Raw genomic sequence first — 21151 nt, forward strand, 5'->3', positions numbered from 1 at the left:
AGTGATCCCAGGCCTAGAGAAAGACAAGGGGCCTTGGAAAGAAATTAGCTCTGTTTCTGTCATCAATGCCACTCTGGCTTTTCTAAGGGAATTTCTGTGGTCTGTTCAACCTTTACTACAAGTCAGATGGCCATGGGATTACACCAAGGTTGTTTTCTACTTTTTTTTTTTTTTTTTTTTTTTGCCTCAAAAACGCCACCCTTCAAACTGCAAAGAACTCAAATCCTTTTTCTTTTGAAGTATTAACACTAAAAACAAAAGCTTGACAAGTAAAAATAAAGATACATTTCTTTTTAAAATCTCATGGAAGCTACAAAGAAAGGCCTCAAACCTGACACACACGTTGTTTGTAGGGATAGACCCATCCAGGGCTCTTTCAGAAAGCTGGTACTTAGTCCTAATTCATAGCAAAGACCTTTCTGTTGCCAGTTGCCAGGGAGACTAGAAATACTGTTCAGGCTTGGAGAGATCTTTTGTCTCAAGCTCTGAAAAAGCTCTCACTGAGCATTTAAGGCCTTCTTCATTTTCTGTCATTTTAAGAGAGAAAAGGAGATGGAAATTTGTTGGAAGGAAAAATAAGCATCCACAGAGCCCAATCATTTGCACAACAACAATAACCTTAAAAGAACAGCCTAAAACAGTATCTCCAAGAAAGGGAAACAACTCCGATGTAAAAGAAAATCTCTTCACCCTTCAGCAAGTATGATAGGCTAATTAGTGTACTCTTTCTTCTAACAAGAGGCTGCAGAGGACACACAAATAGGAAAGGGTTCAGGCTTGGTGCCACCAGCAGTGGGAAAAGGAAAAAAAAAAGCCAAGAAACAGGTGGATATTCTCTGTCCCTTATGATCTTGGGTAAAAACCATTTAGTATGGAAACACAGTGCTTCTCAAAAGACAATACTCCACACACACACACAAAAAGTGCCCTAGATCTTTAGTAAAGCTTAACAAGCATCCTGTGAAACTGCCAAAACAATCAGCAGAGTTTCAATAATCTGTTTCAACCATCTTAGCCCTTCATTACAATTGTATAATTCCTATGCTTACTTATAGTAAAGACCTTCCACATGAGCTGCTCACAGAAAGAAAGAAAAAAACACTGAGGGGAAAAAACCAACAGACTTCAATGCTTCAGCATGTAGAAAACTATAAAAGTTGCAGGCCATGTGCTTGAAACTGCTCTGCTTACCTACTCAACAGTTACTTCTGAGGCCAGCACTCTGCATACATGAGCTTAACCAAAGTTTAGACAACTGTTAGCATAAGTATATGGGGGACTCAACACGGTCTTTAAGTTCAAATCTCTAAACAAATTAATTTTGGCAATATTCTGAAACATTTTTCAAGTCCTTCAGTTGTGATCCCTGCACACATAGACAGATACATGTAAAATGACTTCAGTAGCATTTAAAAACGTGTATTAAAAAAAAAAATCGAGCAATGTCAGCAGATAATAGCCACATATTTTGTTGCTTACTCAACAAGCCATTTGCACAAATTGCACAGTACAAGTCATTCTGTGGTTTACAACTCAAGCGGACCACTTAGGCTAATCCAGCACAGCTCTCTAAGGCCCAAACAGTACTAACAAACAGCCACACTGTGTATTTACTATATACAGACAGTTTGTCACACTGATAAACCTTTCTGTGGACACTAGCACCCACAAGAATCCTTACCAGAAGACTTCACGCTACCATTCCACCGACATGCTTAAATAAACAAGGACAGGTAGCACTGAAATATTTCCATTTTCTGAATGAGAATGACTTCAAAGCATATACAAAATGCAAACACCTGCAGGATACCAATTCCTTCATTTTAATTACCCTAGAAGCATCTCGTACTTCAGCTAATAAATAAAGCATTCAAGTTGCAGTGCTTTTTTCTTTTGTTACTTTTTACAAGCCTTTCTAAATAATCCTATAAACCAAGTTACCATTAACAAATGATACTGTGTTTTATAAGCAGAAAAAAACAATGGCCATCACAACCGTAAACTGATTCATTGAGGATACTTGACTCAGTTTAGAGCATTCAGTTCCAGATTCTACTTACCATTTTCACTATGTCAGCATAAGCTGATTCAACAATCACTCCACGATTCGTTGAAACATATTCAACCAGTTCATTCAGTGTTGCTCTCTTAATTTCTTTGCCTTTCAGGTCTGAAACAGAGTCCATGAAGTCAAAGAGCACACAACACTGCTGCAACTTCTGACAAAAAAGATCTTGCTGTTCATTGGAGGTGGCATCTATAGAAAACAAAAAAAACCAATAAACACTGAAGTCCATAAAAGCAAATTCAGTTGACTAAAATTTGCATAATCTGTCAGATCTTTAACTGGGGAATGGTATGTTGTACAACCAGCAAATTAATAAGCTAAGTAATACTGTGAAAAGAGAAAGATACTGAAAGTAACTGTTTAAGTATGCTACAATGGCTCATCATTCAAACTTGTATTTCAGGGAATCCCAAGTGAATGCAAGGCAGTACATGTATATACAGAAAACAAGTGAATTAACTTCATGTGAAATACACAGGCTTCAGTAAGTACCAGCTCTCCCTCACCAAAAGTCACATACACAAGCAGTGCATCATACTAACCTCTCATTCATCCGATTTATCTCATTCTGTTCCCTAATCCTTTATTATATAACCTGCTTAAAAGCTGTAAAATCAGCTTTGAAGGAACTTTGTCTTTTTTTTTTTGCAACCCCGATGCAACATACTTCACATACTTCTGATGTCATGTGATGAATGTTTCCCTTGAGAATCAACTCCAATATTTCAAAAGGATTAACCCTGAATTTTGACGTTTTGGTCCAAGTAATTTATTACAGTCTTAGTCACGTAAGGCTTTACAGCTTTTTTGGCCTATTAGAGCAATGTGTTTGTCTACAACTTGGCACTTCCTTTTTATAGTGCGGTTTCTCTAATAGTCGATAAGCAAAATTCCTCCATTAGTATTTCATGCTAGCTGCACATCAGCTAGATTACTGAGTAATGTACACTTCACAAATATAACACACCCTCACAATGTAACTGTTCGAAGGCAGCCATGGTTTTAACTGAGAAATCAGATGAATGTCACAGTGCCCAGGCCAGTGCTGGCCAGTGAGAACCCAGGTGCCCTTTGTCTGCTTTTTTTGAGTTGCTAGAGTTATCAGGCTTCCTCTCAGCCACTCCAGCAACGCAGTACCACCTCATCTATCAGTCGCTTGGGATTTCACTTGTTCTGCTGAAAAAAAAATGTATTTGCTATTTTATCTGGGAGTAAGGAATGCTTTTCCCCTGTAAAACTTCCAAGAGCCATCTACAGGCAGACAACCTAATCCCTTAGTTTCATTCATCCCCTGTAGTATTTGTTTTAGCACTGCCACCTCATCAGAAGGAAATTAAGAAGACGAGGAAAAGACAACAGCCTCATAACACCACTGCAAATCTTAAGCCTCAGTTTAAAGGTTGAACAAAACACAGAAAGATCTCATGCTTCTCTTTATCGTTTCAGGATTATTCTAAATGAGCAAGCTTTAAATTTGTAAGTTTAGTGACTCAAACACGTTTTGATGATGCCAGTTCCTCAGGTTTCTCAGCAAAACACCTTCCATTTCCAACAGTCAACAACGGTTTCAACATTCACTAATAATCTGATAGAATCCTTTCATTTCCATGCAAGCAAAGAAGTTATTGCTAGAATGGACTAAATGCCAAATCGCAAGTGCTTGCTGCATCCCAAAAGTTCCAACATCAGAACACTGTACCATCTTTCCCTTTGTCATCTGATAGCGACAGTCCTATTAACTGAGCACAACAGCTTCAGGGATCTTGTAAGAAAGCTGGTGGTTATTATTCCCTTGTAAAGAACAATCCGTACTATTTTATGGCAATTCTGATACTTGAACCATTTCTTTTGAAGAAAAAATTGCAGAAGATGCTTGTTGCTCTCAGATATCCACAAATCACACGATAGCAAAGACGTGAATCGTTCCTCTGTGCAAAATAATGAGCATCAGCTGTAAAAACATTTGTAAGTTACATAACATTTCAGCTCAGATCTTCTAATATTCTGCAGCAGATTGCATGAGTAAGTGCTGTATCATAGCAACAAAGCAATAACAGTGACATGCTGAGGAGACAATCCAGAAAGCTGAGCTAAAGGAACCGACACAGGACGCGTTTATTTCTGATAGTAACCCCAAGCACACAGCCAGCCTCAGACAGCACTCGCATCTCCTCTAACTCTGCCTCACTACAAACCCAGCTGTACTCCACGTTACAAAAGCCCGGCAGCGAGAGGCAGCACGTGTTGTGTTCGGTTGATGGTCAATAAAATGAAGCTTCATTAACCAAAATTTGGAGTTTCAAAAACCAGCAGACGTCACCTGAATGCTTGCAACAGTGGTGAAAACAAATTCAAGACCTACTGTCGAAATCGAGTAACAGGAATTCAGAAGAAATAATTAAATAATTATTTTCCCTCAAATATCAAAGAAATCCCCACATTAGCCACTTATTAGAGAAACAGGGATCATATCTCTCTGACCACACACCACTCTGTCCCATTAGCAATTCAAGCTAGCTTAGTTAGACATTTCTCCAGATGGAAAACCAGTTCATTAATCAGTTTTGTTCCTTGTACCACTCAGAACCAAACTGAAGGAGGTATTTTCTTCTACACATCTATTTTCCACAGCGACACGGGGAAATCATGTAACAATGACATCTGCAAGTGATAAAAATGACGTGCGACCCCCATAATAAATATGGTAAGAGGACAGGCAGTTCTGCTGGATCAGCATTACCTGCCTCCACCATTGCAGGACCTGCTTGACACGCAGCACATGTATCCCAGGAATGCCAGGAAAGGTGCAGCACAGCACATATATCCCAAGAATGTTAGGAGAGATGCCCTGGTAAGCCCCCGGGGATGTGGGAAAGCTCTTCTGTCAGATAGCCTTCTGACCTCCTAAAGCCTTGTCTTGAACTCTGTTTAACTATCTCAGCACAACAGAAGCTAGACACAACTCTACCACAATAAAGTCATGTTGCAATAGTGTATTCCAGTTCCGTGAACGAAAACCTGTGCCACCATAACTGCAACACCAGCAGAGCTTGTAGTTTTAGTAGTTTAACAACCGGCAGGATGATTTTTAAACTAGTTTCAGTTTAAATTCTGTGAAGATTTATACCATCCATCTGAAGTTAAAGACAGCTGCTTACCCTAAATAGCGTGAGGGCCATACACTATAACACAGGTTCAAAGTAGGCAGTAGATGCTTCAGGAAAATAACCCTATTGGCAGGCTGTACTTTGAAGTGACAAAACACAACAAATCCTGAAATCAATTACCAAAGCATTCCAAAATTGCTGTATGTTGTTGGAAAAGTCACTTAAAAGAAGGGTAGGGAGGAGAGAAGGAAGAAAGCAAAACACAAGGGAGTCTAAAGCAGAAAAACAGAGCAAAGACATTTAATCCTGTTTGGAAGTGGGTCATGACACACACATTAATAATAAAAAACAGAAAATGGTCTACACAACATCTGATCCAGGTGATCAAAATCCAATTGCCTCAGCTTTGTTTTCTAGAGGCCACATGGCAGAAGCACGAGTCAAGAAATTCTTTAAATCTATTCTTACATCCTTTGAGAGGCTGTCAGTAGATCTGAGGTCCTTGGGAAGGCAGTAATGAAATTTTAGGCAGCTGCAGAAAGCCAATTCTTAATCAGACATGATGGCAGAAAATCCTGAAGACAAAACCTTCTACCCAATACCAAAAAAAAGCCATTGTAAACTATGATTCACTTTAACCACGACTTTTTAAGGACAGTCACTGCCTCTGATCGTTTGCACAACAGATGTTAACGCGCGATTGTAACTGATGAAAATAGTTAATTTGATCCTCACACTCCATAGCACTGAAATCCTCAGCCTCTCTCTGCTATTTACAGAAGTGTAACGATTACAGACGGTAGCCACAATACCTCTAAACCAAGTGCTTTAGTACTTGTGGGGTTAGCAATCTAAGTCTGAGCACAGAGCACTGATTTAAAAGGTAATATATTTATTTATACTTAAGGAGGACCCAACAAAAATATAGATAGGAAACTTGACAATCTCTGACCTACCTCACCAGCACTTAACTGGAGAGACAACCATCACTGTATCACTAGCCAGGGAACTACAGTGACATCTTCCCACAGTATGTTTATTTCTTATGTTTACAAGCACTTCTCCTGGAAGGAAAAGAAGGATACTTCTCCTTTCTAAATGTAATTGTTTATCCAAGACCTCCTGTGCAAAGCCACAGAACTTAACACAATCCTTGCTTCAGCAGAAAGCAGCATCCAAACCCACAAAAGCTCCCCTCCCAGCTACACAAATTGGAAATTCCAAAAGCTTACTTTCCCAGGCAGTGCAAAATTACCTCGCTACGTGCAGCTGTACTCAATAGTGGAGGGATTTGCAAACAAAGAGTGAAGCCTTAACAACATGATGCAGCAAGAGAAGCACACGTACTATGGAACATCGTGCTTGGGTTTTATTTCCTCACCTCATTAGAATATCAACATTGCTGTACAGTCTGCTCTTACCAGAGAAGAAAGAGGCTGTTCTGGTAAACTCTGGTCTAACCCATCTAAATCAAGCACAGGGAGTTCTGCCTAACATCAGTTTAACATTTATTTTTGTCCTGTGAAGTTCTTGCACGCACTATTGTTGCAATCTCCTGAAGCACCTGAAAGGCCGGAGTGCCAGTGTTTATGTTACAGGCACGGTAAGACATCGTTAACAGAGTTTTGATGAACTGATGTTACAAGAGAGGACGGGATATACTTCCCAGTTCTCAGAAGCCTACGCCTGCAGCTTGACAGGCAGCAAAACAGCTGGCTGACAATGACAAGGAGAGGTCTCTCTCCTCGTACTCCCTTGTCATGTACTCGTCCCTTCCCTCCTTTGCTCCCAGTCACATCTATCCCTCAACACCAGCTCTGGAATCTGTCAGACCCTTCTGTGAGCTGCTTTAACTCAATAACATGGCCATATTAGTGAAGTTAAATGGCTTCTGGAGGGGTCTGATGATCACCAGATCTGGCACAAGGTTAGAGATGGGAGCAGAAACTCCTCTCTCAGCTGCATCGAGCTGTTACTTCACCGTCTCATTTGTAACCATATCCTCCAACTTCACGGGCACAAGATAACTGAAAAAATCTTAACTACATATTACTTCCCCTCCTCCTCTCCCCCAGAAAGCAAACTTTTAACACCATTTTAAAGAAAGATGCAGCCCCTGTACAAAATCTCACAGCACACTTTGCTATACTGGTACTCTAAACTATTCTTTCATTATGTCCTTACACCTGTAAAAGACACCCCCACAGTTTCAGCTTTTGGTAGCTCAGCAGCCCAGCTAGGGCCACTCAGACCGGAATTATGCACCACGTTGGGTATCCGAGGAATCTTGCCATCGGTATTTTTTTTTCTCCATCTAGAAATATGTTGCCATCTAAGGGATAAGTGCAATTTCCTAACAGACTAGGGTTTTTTGCTTCTGTCTTTGTGGGGGGTGTTCTGTTTTGTTTTTAATGCAGAGTATGGCAGCATACCTTTTCCAATTACCCACAGCCCTACAGTAGTCTACAAGTCTTGCTGCAATTCTGGAAGGAGTTGCCCTGGGTGTTTTCACTAAACAGAGCTCAGATTTGCAAGTCAGATAAAACAACATTATATCTCTTGAGAGTTAACAAGCTCTCTTCCTGAGGAGGTGGTTTGGGAGATAACGAAGCAGAACACTATTCTCAAAAATTATGATACTAGGAAGTCTATAGCACATATAGAAGATAGCTAAAATAAAGATTTGGCACAGGACTACAGGTACAGGAGGCACACTGATCGATCCTGTGTGGGACATACATGTTCATAAAAACACTTTATTTCAGAAATCCAAAGGACTGCAAAGGAGCAATCAAGGCAATGTGCTGAACTGCAGCTTCCACCACTTACAGATAAACTAGTCTGCAGATGATCATCAGGCAGGACTTGCAAACAGATCCACGTGAACACTACTTTAAAAATATAACACAACACCCTCCTATTTGATCAACCGTCCCCAGGACATACATTTTATCTAACTGAATGCACACCATTCTCCAAAGAGTTGTGCAAAAAAAAAAACCCAATATGCTAAAAAAATAAAATTAAATTAAATAACCTTAATTTCTTTCAACCAGTTAAGAAATCACAAGTTTTGCTTACGAGAATATTGTGAATTTAAGATTAACTCCTTGATACATCTTATGGCAAAAAGTAGTTTAAAAAAAATCTCGCACTAAATAGAGATAACAGCCTACGCTGACTTTTATTCATATACTTTGTTCTGGCTTTAAAAGTTAGCTAAGAATTCTAGGCTATAAAAAACGTTAGATTTGTTTACTAAAAGCACTACTCGAAAGCTATCTTCTGTCCAATAGCAGCACTGCTTTGCAGTAAGTCTCATCTGCCACTCCATGTGGCCAGCAGTTGACCTTAACAAATCAGTCCAGAAAATCTGAAAAGCCTACGCTGATCCAACAACATCTGTCACAAATTTTCTCTGACATGACTCCTTGGAGTGATAGTAAACTACAAGCATCTCCGATCTAAATTGCTTCTGCCATCTTCCAAGCATTCTTATAATCTCATATGGCTAAGACCTCTTACCACAATAAATCCCTTGACTTTAATGAGAATTTGACTCTACCAAGACACTTCAGACAATAAGAAAGTACCCAGCTGAAGTGCTTTTGTATTTAATAGGCCTATTTCCTGACGCTTAATTACAGAAGACAACATGCAAACAGATGCAGAAGGTAATAAATTACTCACATGGTCCCCAAAAAGTTAAAGATAGCAAGATTCTAGTGACCAGACCTGCCACAATGCTCCTATAATGTTCTCAAAAAGAAGAATTAAAATCATACCGACTCCTTAAACAAAAGACATATAATATATATGTGTGTTAAAAAAAAATCTACCAAACCAAATACCCTATGAACCACTGGAATGGGAACATGGATCATCCTATCACACTAAGCTCATCTTTGATAAAACACACAACGTGAACCTAACAAACACTTCCTCAAGAGCACCGCCCGTTCAGACCCTAACTGAAAGTCAGTCGCATGCAACAAATAACTCCACAAAAACCAAAACCCAACAAAACCTAAATACCATACATGTATATACACATTGATATACATACACACACATATATACGGCTGATGACAGGACACAGTTGAACCCATGTCGCTTATAACAGGAATTACCAAGAAGCTGAGGAATTTGCATGTGGTTAACTGCATGCAAACATCATTCGGAGTGATACTATGAATTTATTATAAAAGGCAAAGACATTTCCCTTTGTGCAGCTGAAGTATGCATTTGCACAGACCAGTTAAGCTACTCTTCCTGAATGTGAAGCAAGTTTTCTTGCATTGGTAAGACAACTACCATGTTCCCCAGTGCGTTCACTTGTTTTTGGCATACACTGCTACTACATTTGCTGTGCTCATTTAAAAAGCAGTAAGCAGTGGTGATGACTGATCACGTGCCAGGATGGGCCTTTCTTGAACTCATCCAGAGGTTCCAGGAGTTTAGCATTCTCTGCTGCGTGCAAGCCTAAATGATGGTTCCACTGGCTCGGTGAAGGTGGAACAGTTCATGATTATTATGTAACAATCTTAAAATAATTTAGAATAGGAAACCTGCTTCTTTAGGGAAGACAATGATAAATTTAAGGGTAATAAGCCTCATCATGGAATTAGCATGCACAGCTAGACCATTAAACTGGGGAATAAGGGTAAGTAAATGACTTTTGGAATGGGAAATTTTTATTTGGAAGGCAAGAAGATGGGACAGGCTTGATAACGTGAACTGCTTTCCCAAAATAGCCATAGAAATGTAACACACATCCCTCAGCAACAACCACACATTGGTGTGCAAGGGGCAATGTTGGCCTAAAACCAGGGCACGAGGAGGCCCCAGTGAACTAACTCAACTTACAGTAAATAACTGTATGTGTTTTGATATACTGGCTAAAAACTGTCCTGTGAACAGACAAAAATAGGCAGCCATGCTTTCTGTTTTGATAAAAGAACTATTAGAATAGGTTTCAAGGCTTCCATAAAAGTCAATGTACATCTGTGATTCCATTTTCAGTCAACATAGATACATAATCTGAGGATTTTCATATGGAACGTATAGAGTTGCAGATATAAAACTCAAAGATTTGATCACATCTCTTTACCAGAATTCTGTAAGACCTCTCTCATCAGAGGAAAAATACCTCTCACTTCACAATCCCACCTTATTCACATCACTGCTACTTGGCAGTATGTACATTCGTGAACAATAATTGTCAAGGATAAAGTACAGGAAGAATAAAATTCCCCCCAAAAATCTCTGACAAGCACCTGAAGAACTCACTAAGATTCGCAGCCACTACCATCAGAGCAGCCTGGTGCACTACTGTCACAAAAACACAGCCCACGAGTTTCATGGCTTTGTTGCACTCTTTTTTACCTGCTTTAATAAAAATAATATAACTTTCTTTAATTTTTACTAATTATACATTAACTTATATACATCACAAAAGTAATGCCTCCTATTCTATTATGTTGGCCCACGATGTCAGAGGCAGATGCTGGTGGTACAGCTGTAACGGTTGAACCTTCCCACCGATATTCCACTACATGTTTCTGTGTGACAGACAGCAGCAGTGGGGCACTCTGACACAACAGCATCTGTCATGGGAGTGTGTATCAAGCAAAGATGCGTCACTGAATTTCTCCATGCAGAAAAAACAGCACTCATTGACAGTTATTGATCCTTTCTGAACATTTATGGAGAGCAAACAGTGGACGTGAGGACCATGAGGCGGTGGGTGGTGCATTTCAGCAGTGCCAACAGTGGGTCAGCTCTGCTGCTGCAGTGTTACAAGCATGACATGCAGACTCTTGTTCATCACTGGCAAAAATGAACAGCTAACAATGGCGACTATGTTAAAATAGTTTTTTTGTAGCTGAGAATTTGCATTATCAAACAGTTACTGTGTAGTTGTATCTGTTGTAATTTCCATGAAAATAAATGAGGCGTTACTTTCGGGGATACCTATGTATATGAGGCCTAAGACAATTCCTCTTCCCTGAACATAACCCTCCCAAGCCAGAAGGTTGGGCACTCATGCCCTACAGAAAAGGAAAGCAAATACAAACCAAGTCTCTAAGACAGCCACATGCAAAAGATGAGAAGGGAACTATCACTGTGGATCTGCTGGCTCCTTCAAAACATACTGCACTGAAGTATGAGAGCTGTTGTCAACTTCACAACAGACTTTTATAATTATACTTTCTCCCAAACACAGTTGCTTTTAATGAAAAGTTGTTTATTTAAATCTATGACTTTGATACAATGTAGGGTTTTCATATGCCATTTTGAAGATGCAAAACAACCCTTAGGGTTGCGCAGACCAAGAACTGCTTCACATCTCCCCTGCTTAGAATTAAAGTAATGGGAACGCTCTGCTCACTGCTCCCCCCTTTCTGAACAGCTGTAGTACTCCATATGTCCAGGAACCACAGTATAAAAGCCATCTGGAAAGCAGGTGACAAAATGGTGACCAACGAAGCACAGATTTCAGCTCAATAACCACTATGCAGTACAGCATTAACGACATCCTCAAATTCACAAAAACAAAGCTTTGCTTGACCTGAAGCTCCAAATGAATTCATTTGCACCTTCTAAGGCTAAAAGGACAGAAAGTGTGTTTATTATTTGAATAAGCCCCCCTTTTATTACCTTAAATGTACTTAAATGTCTATTTTCTTAACAACTTCCCCAGTCAATTGTCTGCCTGACCCAGCAAATTAATTTTTGAATACAATGCTGAAGTTACTCAGCCAGGTTATGTCACCTTTCCCAATCAATTTCCCAAAAACTGAAGAAATGCTCTTATCATTATCACGTGGTAAAATCAGCGCTGAGTGCAACACAGAACTGTTTTTCTTTGCAAACCAAGAGGGTAACTCTTAAACATTACTGCACGGAACTACAGAATCTCATTTTACAGTTAATTTAGCACTTATACTGTTTTAAGCACATGAAGAGGACGTATAGGGGAGTACTGTAATAGGAATACCAAGGAAAAAACTCTTCTTTCTCTGATTGCCTCTGTAAACCAGTTACAGGTATTGGAGTAATTCCTTGCATAGATACACGCTTTAATAATTGGCTCAACTTGAGTTTCTTTATTTCTCAAATAAGATGATACTTAATAATGATATAAGTGTAAAAGTAGGAAGAAATTAAATTAAACTCTACTAGACACAAAGGTGAAATCCTGGTTTTGCTGTAATCAGCGACTTACCTCCCACTGACCTCAAAAGGAATAGATCATCATCTTGAGCAAACAATCGTTCAAGCACTTGCACCCATTTCACATAAACTAAGCATTCAGCTGCATACATAAAAGGTCAAAATACTTCTTGTTCACCCATTTTATAAGCATTTTCTTTCTACCAAAAGTAGTAAACATCCAGTGTTCAGTAACAAGGGATTTATCCTGCACCTCAATCTACTTCCACTTGGCAAAATCTCATGGCCGTTTTTAAACTCTACTTAAATCATCGTGATGTACTGAGTTTATTTTGCTTCTGCTTCCTCCTACTCCTAAGGGAAAATCCTCAGAAATACAAATCATTAAACCTTCTCCTTCCTGACTGCATTGTGGGACCTGGCCTATGGCTCTCTAGGGGGCTCTGACATTTACATCTTAATCTTGCATCTCAAAAGACTAACAAGTGTTTGTTTGCCTACAGAAGCCACTGATGCTAAATGTACAATATCACTTTACAAACGTAATTCGAAACCTAAGAGCAGTTCTGGTCACTTCTTCCTGTTACATACAGATGGGATCAAAATTTATGCCACTCAACGGGAATTCAGTCTCACTGTGTAAATGTTACATCTACCTCCTATTTTAAGCAAGCACAGAATCTATTTGAAACATCACAGAGATATCAAAAAACCTTAGCCCACTATTCCAGAATGAAACCAAACAAAAGCTTTCCTTTTAATTGTTTTTGCTTCCAAAGTTTGACTTGCTTATGTAACGATGCACCCTGCTAACTCCCAGCTACAGCAACAGCAGACATAAAGCTGGATCCCCTTCATAGCCACACAAATTGCCCTGACTTTTTATTCCTGCTTTTCTTCAGATCAGCTTTCCTGGCCCATGCTAAATAACCCTCCAAATTTGCTCATCCTACCTTCTTTCCCATTTCTTCTGAGAAGATGTCTTGAGCTATTTCCACCCCTTTTACCCAGAGCTTGTCAATACTTTAAGTATGCTTATGGCCCCATATACATTAGTTTCTTTAAATCAGTAATTTGAAAAAGTAAACTTGAACATACTTAAAAAGTTTTCCTAGTTATGTTATGCTAACCTTTACATTCTCAAGTTGAAAGTCTCATTTGATGGACCAACTCATCTGCAAGCAGTTCCTGATTTATCAAGCAAAAACCCTACGCTAGTGAAACTTCAAAACTGATTCTTCAGAGTCACAGGAGGTTTTCAAAACTCCTTGGTTACAATGCAAGACTATGAAGAACCTAGAAATGAAGATGGTATTTCCAGGAAGCTTCACAGCCAGCCTCTGGCAGAACAGGAGTGCTAAGACTCTAAATTGCAGACTTGGTGCACCTGCCAGACAGGGAGCCTCAGCTACAGACCCTTCTGCCCTCTCTTCCCACTTGGCATCTCTAGCCAGCCTGCTGCTTCCGATTCCATACCACCATCTGCAATACAGTTGCAGGTTTAGAGCTCAAGACTATTGGGGTTTTTTTGTTGTTGTTTGGTTGGTTGGTTTTATCTTGGCTACGTATGATGTATTTTTACTCTAGCCTTAGAAACGGTTTGAATTGTTTTTGCTGAAACTAAGAAAATCAGCTTGAGGAACAGTTCCAAATCAAACTGTCCATACTTGGCATGGAAAACTTCAGTTCAAAGAGTTCAGCAACGCTGCAAGCAGCTGAGAATAAGGTCTCGTGAAGGAAAATTGCTGGTAACTTAGCTAAGAAGAGTTCGGCCTGTAAGTCAAAAGTATACCACTGAGAGTGACCACCAGCCCAGCAAAACTAACAGAAACTGCTTCAGTGACGCTGTGATAAAAACCAATGATTCAAACATTGAAATAAGCTGTCACTGTCGGTCCAGTTTCTAGAAGAGCGTTTTGTCGAGACAGTCCTATACAACAGAAGTTATTTACCACTTATTTGTCCAGATAGCCTGTGGTTCCAACCTTCAAAGTTCACACACTGTTATGAGACTACAGATGTAATTTTTGCCTGCTAGATTAAAACGGGAGTAGGCACTACAATGGCACAAGTTGAATTTTATACTCTTCCCAAGGGAAATGTCTCATAACAACACAACACTTAACCCTTCTGCTGGAAGAATATTAATCTGTCCAGAGCAGTTGGTACAGCGCCTTTTCAAAAACACCAAACAACTGTAAGGCAGACAGATAGATATTAAAAAGAGTTGCTGATTGACGTAATCTTCTTTTGATCGGACAGCCAGAGCAGTAATTCCGTTTGTATTTCCTACAGCAGCTACCATTAAATGCAGCACCTGCAAAACTAATATCTGACTAAACTAGAAAGCAACGAATATGGAAAAAGAAATGTGATACTAAGCTGGCACGCAGAAGATGTGAAAGATTTAAATAGAAAAGTTCATGTGAAGACTGTCAATTGGCTCTATATTTAGGAGCTGCTCTTGATGGAAGTATATTCTAAGACCAAAAATTCAAGACTAAGGATAAAAAGGGTCAATTTGTTAAGAATTACAGACCAAATGTTCCACTCCATAAACCAGAAACAGTTCCTTAATATAGGAAAAAAAATTTAAACAGTGCATTTTTAATGGAACTACATTAGACTATTAAAAAAAAAAAAAGCACCTTCAATCTCCTTTAGCTATTGCAGGTTGTCTATTTTTCAAGGCTGTAACTTCACTAAACAGAAGTTCTAACTGCCTCACCGTGTGCCCTGCTGAGACTGTATCTGGGAGTTACTCAAAAATTCCCCACCAAACATCTTTATCTGAAATTACCTCTTAGGGAAAAATGTAGCTGGGAAGATCGTAGCTGCCAGCAGTGCCAAACACAAAAGGTAAAGGATGGGGCACTACAGAGGAGGAACTAGCATTGAATTATCAGGGATTTAAAAAAACACCACCACAAAACAGTGCAAGCTCGAGGGACGAACAGCTGCCTTTAACTTACAAATACGTGTTAGGGCTGTAATAAAAGCAAACCATTCTGAACTTTCGGAAAGGTATTTTCCTCTCGGGAACAAAGGCAACTTAATGTTAGTATGAATCAAATTCCTTTCAACTGTTTTTAACTGCACTTATTTTTGTCACTCTGAAATATGCACTGGATGACTCAAAGCATCAGAAGTTAAGGTCCAAACTGCCCCTGCCGGATTTAATAAGATGAAAATCGTACCCATAAGCAAGCTTACTTATTAGGCCTTCCTATAACGTTTCCACAAAAGCTTAACTTGAACACAGCACCTGGTTTTCAGTCAAATCCAAGCTCTCCCTAGATGGTTTAAATAAGGAAAATACTACCGTTAGCACCTATTCTGAGCCCCCTGTTTGGATGCTAAAACTACCTACTGGAAGGACTTATTACAAACGTCTTATCCCAGACTGCTTCACCACTACAACTGTGCAGTCCCACAGAGATTCTTACAACCAACCCTGGCCTACAGCTGACAGATTTTTGGACCAGTTTCCAGCTGTTCCGCTGCAAGGGCCAGAGTTTTCTCTGTGGGGAGACAGTTTAATTTGGAAGTGAATACTAAGAATTTCTTTTAATAGTTTTATTCTTTATGCGTGATATAGGAAATAAGCCTGCAGTGACATGCACTTTCCCAAATGGATCTTCAGTATGGAGAAAGCAGACGTTTATTCACTCCAGCTGTACTCAGCATCTTCGGTAACAGGAAAAAGGTATGCTTGCTTTAAAGCCTGACAGACCATATTAATTGTGTTAAATAAAAGCAACAAGCTGTATGTTTTTAGCAAGACCTTTTGCTTTCATTACCTCTAGTTCCCATTTTCCACCTGCATTTCTACATACCTCAAAGATCATAAAATATTAGTCAGACTGAGTCCCAAGGTCAGCCTATTTTCTTTTCTCCAACAATGAAGCTAACTGCACGTGCTCTAGCAGCCTTCCAAAACAAGTCACTAAGAGACAACACTACCACTCCCTGCAGTGGTGAAGTAACACTTCCTCCACCAGATTTCTTTAAGCCCAGCGCTCTTGGGATTGCCCACTAAGTGGCAAAATCCTGCTGCTAACAAGGATGTTATTCTGGCTGCAGATTTGCAAAGGATTTCTATTAAGTAAACTAGCAAGTGAAAAATGAAAAACAATTACAGTATGTCACAGGTCTAACTTTTCCTTTTTTTTAAAGTCTGAATCTTCAGTCTTGCTTATTCAGCTTAAGCATTGCATTAAAGTGCAGCTCTCCTGATTAACAAATGCAGAGGAAGCTTAACTGAACAACACAGTCCTCTCTCACTTTGTGTCCTGACACAGTTAGGTTTTGCTGAGCTTTCATCCAACAATGATACATAATATCACATGAATAATCTGAATGCTAATGACCAATAGGAAGTGCTGCTGCCCACCCCTCATCCTCACCAACAAACTCCCTGGAGTTACACGTGCGTACCACGTGGGACCTCTGCGAGTCACAGATAGGACTTCTAGCAGTGACATCACAAGCAGCCAAACTAAGGAATTCTGGTAATACACAGAAACTGTACGATTAAGTCCAGAATTATGTAAATAAGAACATCTTTCTACAGGCTTCCAAACAGTACTGTTCAGACCCCTACAGAAGGGTGTTACACGATCTGGTCTGCCCATATTAGTGGCAAACAAGAAACAGTCCCTGGATGAAAGGAGGGAAAAAATCTACCCGAGGAGATGTTTGGTAAAGTGAATGGTTAATTTTTCTTTTCTTCTGGAACAGCCTTCCTCCCAGTAAAAAAAAAAAAAAGGTATACAGGTATTTTAGGCCAGTATGACAAACCTACCTGGGACTTTTGGAGTACTTTTTATTGTCCTGACAATTATCAGACAAGACAGTCACTGCAAGTCAGACAGAGTACTTCACAGTAGTTCAGTACCAAAGTACTTTTTCATCTACAAAATGCTACTTTCCTCCCATGCACCCTACACTTAACGTTTATTTGAAGATATCTGGAAAAGCAAAAAGTCTCAATCTAATTTCTTAAGTGTGTGCTGAGCACTCTTGGGCATTAGGATAATGACTGTACTTTCCTTTTTCGGCCCCTCCCTGGGAACATTGGCTACTCAGCTGGTAGATGACATTACAGCATCACAACTATTACTGAATCTCATGCTGGCCTTAAAGAATAAAGCAGAGCTTCATCTTCCTGAGACATACGTGTTAACAAGAAGTTTCACAAAACTGCACATTTATGGAGAACAAACACTTTTCTTCTGTGAGTTCCAATGGTTTGAGAGGGGAAGGGAGAAAAGGAGTCAGAAACAAAGGGGAGAAAACACCCTATGTCCTGAGCTACCATGTTCACTCCAAATCTAAATGCCCATTATATGCAAGCATCACAGCCCCAGGGACAAAGTATGCAGCAGAGTGCTGCCCAACTTTCTGATACAGGGCTAAGTGGAATACTGCAACTCCCAACAGCACATTTACCCTTTGTTTTCTGAAGCAGATTTGGAGGGCAAGACTCTAAATGTAAACCATAAAGACAGCTGTGGTTTTCCTTTAAGAATTCAAGGCAATTCAAACAACTATAGAACTCTGCTTAACTGAACACATTCCTGTGATAGTTTATGGCCTCAAATTTCTAAACACTCGAGCTGCTGATGCCATGCAAACTTTCTCCACACCGTAAGCAAAAAAGCTGTAGAACTGCACTCACAAAACCTGAAGACTTAATCATACAACGTTTAGGGTATTTTTTAAGTTGAAGTCCAGCAAAAAATGTAAATGTGGGTATTTTGCTGATTGAAGCGGGAAGTGCTCCCTGCCTGAAGTATGAACGCTCAGCTGTTTACAGCATCAGGACCCAAACTTTCTGAAGTCTGCCACCTACGTGCAATATTTATTAAGTGCTTTCACAAGGTCTCTGGAGCAGCTTTATTAAAACAATCTTTGAGGGAAACAGGCTGTCTGAACAGCACGTGAATTTGTCTTTCCTTATTACTAAGAACAGGCTTAGTCATACTAATAGCAGAAACTCAATCATGATTTCAAAGAAATTATTTTGGTTATAAATCCCATAGATCAGGCTAGAGTACCGAGATAGGAAAGAACTTCACAAACAAATAAGCACCACGAAGAACAGCTCTCTTGTTTAAACAATAACGTGCACAGCCACTGCAACAAAGAAGATAAAAAATAACTCCGGTGCTGCCTTCCTGCCCAAGCTTATTTGTACTCAGTAACATTTCTGCTAATGGCAGATTGATGAACACCTACCATTTAGGAGAAGCAAGAAAACACCTTGGGATCTTACAGCCATGACTGTAAAATCCACAGAAATGAAACAGAAAAAGAATTAGTTATCAGCTAGGGCTAAATTTAAGCTGGCCGTGCTGCACTCAGCCTTCAGACATTTGCTGCAAATCATTACTTTTTTTTCCCCCCATCATATGATACGGCTTCAGAAACCAGGAGATTTCATCTGTTGGTAACGTTAAGGGTAAGGTAGTCTCACCCTTATTTTCCAGGTCCTCGTCAAAGGCTTTAACAAGTTTACATTCTCTGCCCAATCACTATTTTTCTAACTTTGAAGAGAAACATACAGAACTTTAATAAGGCATTCAAAGGTGTGGAAGGCTGCCATTAACTTCCGTTTCACTTTTGCTATCGTGAGCCGTGTGCTTTCTGACTTCAGTTTCACAACGAAGGATAAACTCTTCTTTACCCATTTTAACGTCAACGTCTAAAACCCTCATTCGCTGCGCACAGCACGGGGACGAGCCCTCGCCGTTCCGACGAGGCGGGCAGCGGGTCACCCACACCGCGTCCCAAAGAGATGGCAAAGAACACGCGGGCCAAACACAAACTCTCTCCGCTAACTCAGGGCGTTATGTCACAAGCACAGAGTTCCTTTGGCAAACCCCCCGTGGGAGGAGCCACCGCCCGCTCCCGGGCCGTAGCGTTCAATCCCCTCGCTCCTAAACTCAGCTCACCGCCCGCGTTTTGTGCAGCGGGACCTCGCCGGGAGCACCTGCCCCGCCGACGCTCGCTCCCAGGTGACCCAGAGAAGGCGAGCGAGGTAGCGGGGCGCTCCCCGGGACAGCGGGCGGCAGCCGTCCCGCAGGACGCTTGTTTACCGGAGCACGAGCGCGGAGCGCCAAAGCGAGCCCGTGAGCGAGGAGGACCCGGGGGAAGGCACGGGGAAACGGCCCGAGGGCACCTGTACGGGAGCAGGGCCGCGGGGGGACGGCGGTACCTTTGAGCTGGGGCAGCGGCGAGAGCTCCACCTGGCTGCTCTGGCTGCGGAACTGCGAGGAGCCCTGCGAGCGCTTCTGCCTCTGAGCCTTGCGCACCGATTTCCGTGTGAAGCCATCCACTTTCTCCGCGGCAGAGATGGCCGCCGACATGGCTGGGCGGTGAGGCGGCGCGGGGGGACGTCGCTCTCCAGAAGCATATATTAAAGCGGAGGGAGAAGCGGGCGGGCAAAAAATGGGGTTCGGGAGGAAGGAGAAAAAAATAAAAATAAAAGATAAAGGAAAAAAATAGAAAAAGAAAAGCTTGCTGCCCCCGCGCACAGCCCGGGACTGGGGCGGCCGCCCGAGGGGACGCGCTCCGTGCTCCCGAGCCTCCTGGATCCGGGCTGCGCCCGGCTCCCGAGTTCCTGCTTCCCTCGCAATTTCCTCCCCGCGCCGAGCCGGCTCCAGGGGAGGCGGGGGGGAGCGGAAGGGGGGAGGAAAAGGAAAAACAAACAAACAAACCCGACGGCAACTTTGCCCGGCGGGGCGGGCGCTCGCCAAACTTTCCGGCGAGCGGGCGGGCGGCCGCTCTCCTCCTCAGGGCCGGACCCGCCGCCCGCCCGGCTCAGCCCGCTGCCGCCTGCCTCGCTCGCTCCTCGGCCGCCTCAGCGCCGATCCCGCTGTCATCGGCCGGACTACCCCGCGCCGCGCCGCCCGGGGAGGCTGCTCCCACCCCCCGCTCTCCGGTCGCTCGCTTCCACACGCCCCTTCTCCGCCTTCAACCGCCGCCGGGGGCCCCCCGCGCCTCCGCCGTCATGCTGCCTCCCGCCGCTCCGCCACGGCCCGCGAGCGGCTCCGCAACTCGGGTAAACGGAGCGAAGCCGAAGGGAAAGAGGGAAAAGCGCCGACGGGGCGAGAGAGAGCGCGAGGAGCGGCCGTTGCTGCGGGGTGATTGACGGTACCGAACGGCCAATGAAGAGAAAGAATCGTGGAAGCCCCGCCCTCCAGGCCTGAGGGTGGGGAGGACGCGACGAGCAGCGCGTGATTGACAGCAGGCTCCTCCAACCGACAGCGGGCGGCGGGGTGGGCGCGGTTTCCCTCGGCGACATAAATACTAGGGAAGGGGAAGGGGCGGGGAGCTGCGGGGCGGCCTTCGGCCAATCCGCGCAGGGGGCGGCCGTCGATCGGGGCCGTTGGGCGCGGGGCGCTGCAGCCGTTTCTGCGGATCGTGCGGCCGCGGAGTTCCGGCGGTGCCGGCCCCGTTTCTGGGGGGCGGCCGCGATCCTGGGCCGGAGCTCTCTGCCCGGCTCCCGCAAGCGTCCCGGTCCCCGGGGCTTCTTGCTGCGGCTCGGGTTGATGAGGGGAGCGCGGAGCCCGTGCCGGCTCCCAGCTGCTCGGGAGCGCGTCAGCTGCGCTTCGTCCTTCCCGGGAGGCCCTCGGCAGCCGCGTGCGGATATGCTCCTCGCGGGGGAAACTGCTGTGAGGGGGTTTGTTTCACCGCCAGCGGCGCGCGCGGAGTTCCGGCAGCACTCAGCGTGCTGTGCGGTGCTGCGCTGTGATCGCGGCGCTCCGAACTTTGTTCTCACACCCTTCTCGCGCCG

At 42.6% G+C, this 21151-nt stretch overlaps 1 protein-coding gene across 2 annotated transcripts in view; it reads right to left on the reverse strand.

Annotated features, from left to right (window-relative positions):
- The window catches only part of PPP2R5A (protein phosphatase 2 regulatory subunit B'alpha), a 40208-nt gene extending 19701 nt beyond the window's left edge, over positions 1–20507 (reverse strand). The window contains exons 1-2 of one of the 2 annotated variants that reach the window (XM_419432.7): positions 19571–20507; positions 2061–2257 (exon numbers count right to left, since the gene is read on the reverse strand). In XM_419432.7, coding sequence (XP_419432.2) covers positions 2061–2257; positions 19571–19721 — 348 coding nt within the window. In that variant the 5' untranslated portion in view covers positions 19722–20507. Of the gene's footprint in view, positions 1–2060; positions 2258–19039 lie in introns of both variants that reach the window. The other variant, XM_040697854.2, reaches the window with a different exon arrangement.
- Positions 20508–21151: the final 644 nt, after the last annotated feature.

The sequence above is a fragment of the Gallus gallus genome, chromosome 3, assembly GCF_016699485.2.
Source record: "Gallus gallus isolate bGalGal1 chromosome 3, bGalGal1.mat.broiler.GRCg7b, whole genome shotgun sequence".
Lineage (NCBI taxonomy): Eukaryota > Metazoa > Chordata > Aves > Galliformes > Phasianidae > Gallus > Gallus gallus.